This window comes from Teleopsis dalmanni, chromosome X, assembly GCF_002237135.1.
Source record: "Teleopsis dalmanni isolate 2A chromosome X, ASM223713v2, whole genome shotgun sequence".
NCBI lineage: Eukaryota > Metazoa > Arthropoda > Insecta > Diptera > Diopsidae > Teleopsis > Teleopsis dalmanni.
This window is the reverse complement of record NC_051848.1, coordinates 55,918,587-55,923,178: the sequence shown is the minus strand read 5'-3', so window position 1 is coordinate 55,923,178 and position 4,592 is coordinate 55,918,587. Positions and strand designations below refer to the sequence as shown.

At 29.3% G+C, this 4,592-nt stretch overlaps 1 protein-coding gene across 1 annotated transcript; it reads right to left on the bottom strand.

Annotated features, from left to right (window-relative positions):
- Positions 1-1,337: 1,337 nt before the first annotated feature.
- LOC119689542 lies at positions 1,338-2,719 on the bottom strand. Its single transcript, XM_038104391.1, has 3 exons — positions 1,889-2,719; positions 1,723-1,807; positions 1,338-1,600 (listed from the first exon to the last, which is right to left on the bottom strand). The coding sequence occupies exons 1-3, from the start codon at positions 2,585-2,587 to the stop codon at positions 1,362-1,364; spliced, it is 1,023 nt and encodes a 340-aa protein (XP_037960319.1). The 5' UTR covers positions 2,588-2,719; the 3' UTR covers positions 1,338-1,361.
- Between the last annotated feature and the right edge of the window lie 1,873 nt (positions 2,720-4,592).

The window sequence follows — 4,592 nt, the reverse complement described above, 5'->3', positions numbered from 1 at the left end:
GCACAGTTCTAACACAAGAAGGGCATCCAATTTCGTTCGCTTCACGAACACTAAATGATCACGAGAAAAATTATTCTACTATCGAGAAAGAATTATTGGCGATAGTATGGGGAGTAAAATACTTTAGACCCTATATTTTTGGAAGGGAGTTTGATCTATAAACAGATCACCAACCACTAAAGTAGCTGCAAGCAAAAAATTCTGGTAAGGACATTAACCCTAGGTTACAAAGATGGTTAGTGCAATTAGGAGAAAACGATGCGAGAATAGACTATATAGCAGGGAAAGAAAATAAAATAGTCGATTTTCTAAACCGTACCAATTGGGACGAGATCAATCAATTAGAATCCGACAATTTCAATATTAACTTAGATGATTTGCTAAAAATCAAAAATTTAAATGCTGGAGAACAATCTGACCAAATTTCAATGGAAGCTCAAACCAATTATTCCCAAGAAAATATATCAATTATTAGAACTAATGATATTGACAACTCAAATGAAGGTGAGACTATTCATTCTCACCCGGAAAATTTCAACGATCACTTTACAATTCATACACATTAGAATTTTTTCTCCTACTTTTCTCCTACTTTGTGAAATGCGAAATTTGTTTGTGTAATAGCAACATTTGAAATTTTAAGAAATGTGTTGACGAAAATCAAAAAATTTTGATATATCTTCAACCACGCTCATGTTTTTGCATATACAGTCGGATTTGGTCGGCATGCAAAATTTAATTTATTTTGAGAAATGGAAGCGTAATCATCGTTTAAATGCACGCATGATTTATAGTTAGCAGACGATGTTTTGCAACAATGAATAAATTGTATCTTTTATTTTAAATATTTGTATTTTCTACCTAGGTAAAATTTTTTATTTTCCAAAACATGTTATTAAGAAGAATTAAAATATTAATAACCTTGGGATAAAAAAATATAACCAAACATTAAATTACAATGAAAATTTTGTTTTAAATATTAATTGCATTGTGCATTTACGGAAAATTTGTTATTAAAATATACCAAAAAAAAAAAAAATTAAATTATATAAAATATAATATATATAAAAATAAATATATAAATTGAAATCATAAAAATAAATATAAATATATATATTAAAATTATAAATTAAATGTAAAACATCATTTTTCGTAAGGAAATTACGCATAGCAGCCGCTGTTGACACTTCAGCGATTGCTTTAATACTGATGAGTGAACAATTTTGCATTGTTTGCTGGAGGCGTGTTTAAAAAATTGTTGGTAAATTTAATGTGTAATGGCAAGAGAAGACTTCGTGTGTTTGTCAACGCGCGTTGATGTCTAAAGGCCACTTTATGTATCCTTTAACAATTACAGGTGCTTAAAAGCAGTATGGGCAGAATGGAACTCGTTTTTTATCTTCTTCGTCTGAGTCGTCATATCGAATAGTAATGTGCTTTTGATATTTGGCAGGTTTCTTCGTTGGCCTTTCAGACGCGATGGTATTCTCATTTAAAAAATTCATGTGTCCCTGAGAAACTGAATTCGGAATGTATGGGAAACTAGACGACTTTGTTATATTCAAATTTGTTCTGCGGACCTCACTTAATGTATTGACTTCTTTTATTGCATAATTGATTGGAAATAAAAAATTATTTTAAATTATAACAGAGTTTAATTTTGTTTATTTACTATATAGGTATAAGCTCAGAGAACGTCGTTTTGAAATATGTTAATATTACCTGTAGAATATTGGTATTCCAAAGAGGTATCACTGTGATAAGGGAAAACTTCTTTCAATTTGTTGCTTATTGAGTTACTAATAACCTGTAGTCAAACGCAGAGTGTGAAATTAATTATTACTAAAGAGAAATTTACAATTTTTGGAAAGAATATAATAATAAAAACCTTATCGTTATTGTTTTTCGTTGTAAGATTAAATGGTTCCCAATTTAAATTGTTTCTAGTTACTTTGCTTTCTATATCTTCCCTAATTTGCTTGAGTTCATCAATGGAAAATTTTATAATCTCTCCATCATTTTTTGAAATCGACACCTCTTTTGTTACTTTCTCCCATTGTGGCTGATCCGATGTAGACTTTTTCTGTTGAGACAAGTTTTCTTGTTCAGTATCAGTGATAACTGTATCAGTGATAACGGATACTGATGTTTCATTCGTGAGTTCATCAATCGAGAACCTTATAATCTCACCATCTGTTTTTGATATCGACACCTCATTTGTGGCTTCCTCAAATTGTGGCTCATCCAATGTAGACTTTTTCTGTTGAGACAAGTTTTCTTGTTCTGTATCAGTGATAACTGATACTGATATTTCATTCGTGAGTTGTTTTTTGGAGCAAGCATTGAACTGCTCTTGTTCCGCAACGTTTTGTACATCTTGTATGCTGTCAGTTTCACTTATTGCATGATTGGATTCCTCATTGGCAATAGATGTACATGACGAAGGTGGCAAACCGGAATTAGTGTATTCTCCTTCTTCGGTTTCATTCAAAATATGCTTCTTGCTGCTAATAGGCAATATAGTAGCTGTGCAGGCCCTTATTTCAAAGTCAACTGTATTTGCAATTGCATCTTCGATATGATCCATTTTCTTCAGAATGTTTATAAAATTACAAATGCAATTAAGCAGATATTTTACTCAAGTTCCAATGGACTAAAAGTGACTCTAAATAAATAGAAATTTATAATTTTTAACAGAACAGAAAAAGATAAGTTTTGATTAAATTTATTATTTTTGGACAACTTAAAATGGTTACTCTGATTGCATTTATTCAATAATTTACTTTCTATATTTATAGTTCATTTGGTGGCATAAAGAATTATGTCAAGCAAGTTATTTTTAAATAAAATTATTAACTTATTTAATTTGAAAACTGTACGACTCGCAGCAAAGAAATTAAAAGAGAATTTAAGAGATAAATTTAGTTATTTCTCTTCTCATTTTAAGGAATTTCTAAATCATATACCATACAACTTACAATAAATAAGATAATAGTGAGTCAAAACAATGACTGGGTTTGGATAGGCTTCGAGACCACTATTCGATATATTTTTTTGTTCTTATTTATATTTCCATATCCTTAATTTAAAGAAACTATTTTTTTATAGTTTTGATGTCAATATGATTTGGGGGCTCCATAAAGTATCTACTCTATATAGTTTTATAAAGCTTAAAACGAACTGATCTAGGGGTGACCGCTTAAGTATAAACATATGTGTTCTATGCAAATTACTCTTTCAATTTCTAATATAAAATTTGTGCACAGATTTTCGTAAGCTGAACAATCGGAATTCTGCTTTATTATCGACTATTTCAACATTTACCATCTAACTATAATTACACAGAAATTTTTGAATGCAGTTGCTTAAAGAGAAAATACATAATATAATAGAAGTGTTCTGTTTTTGAGCACACCTATTAACTATAGAAGCTAAGAGGAGAAATTTGATTGGGTTTTCATGAACAATTTCATGTAATTGTTTTTTTTTCCAAAACTTTTATCTTTAAAAATATGTATATGTTCATGTAATAAATTATATTAATTCTGGATGTTAAGATATTTTATTGAATTTATATGTTTTATTTAAAGTTTTGTAAATCATGTTAAGGTGTGCGCGGCATACCTCCGCACCTTAGAGCAGTCGTCAGTGCTTGATCTTCATTTTCTATAAACGTTTTTAAAAACCTTTTTAAAAACCCCCTTTTCTGAAGATTACTATTTTTATTTCTGATTAGTTCGTACATATTATTAGTACAGACTTTACCTTCTATTATGTGTAGAGGTGTTTGTTTATTAACCCCATGGACAGAGTTTTAATGCTATTTCTAGCGTTTCAATACTTTTTCTTGAGTTGAAAGCCCTAATTGTTCTATATTAAGTATCCTTCATTATCTGGAAGTTGTGCTATCAAATCTTGCGATATCAGCAGTCGAAGTATAACTATTAGGTTTCGTGGAATGACATGTTATTTGTTACTCTCTTAAGAATTCACTAATGTTTGTCGAATTGAATTCGTTTCGTTGCTGTAGAAAGAAACTGTCTAATATTTTGTACTATAGTCATACTGATCAAATCAAATTTTAAATAAATTTAAAAACATATATATATTCATTAGTTGAGAAAATAGATAAAATTAAGATATTTAACAAATTTTAATTAGACAAATTTAAGATATTTGATATACATTCATTCGCTTTCATTACAAGTGAAATTGCAGATATAACAAATATTGAAAAGTATCATTCGAAATTTGTAAGTCACATAAGAAACTAAATTTAAATACTTAATATTCAAATACTTTTAATCATAATATCTAATAATAATAATCTTTGTATCAAAACAGCATTTCATCAATAAGATTAAGCTATATTCAGGGACGATTGATATAGTAATGTACGACAAACCTAAAAGTGTATTGAATAATCAATATTTAATTAAAGAATATTCATTAGCAAGAATCTCCCGTTTCTCTATAACCTTTATGTCATATTCTTCATTCAACAAAGGGCAAATTCATTGTTAAGCTGCAAAACTTCAATGGTGGTATTGGGGGTTTTGGGTTAGCCAAAGGCCCCTATGCACAGCGACGAG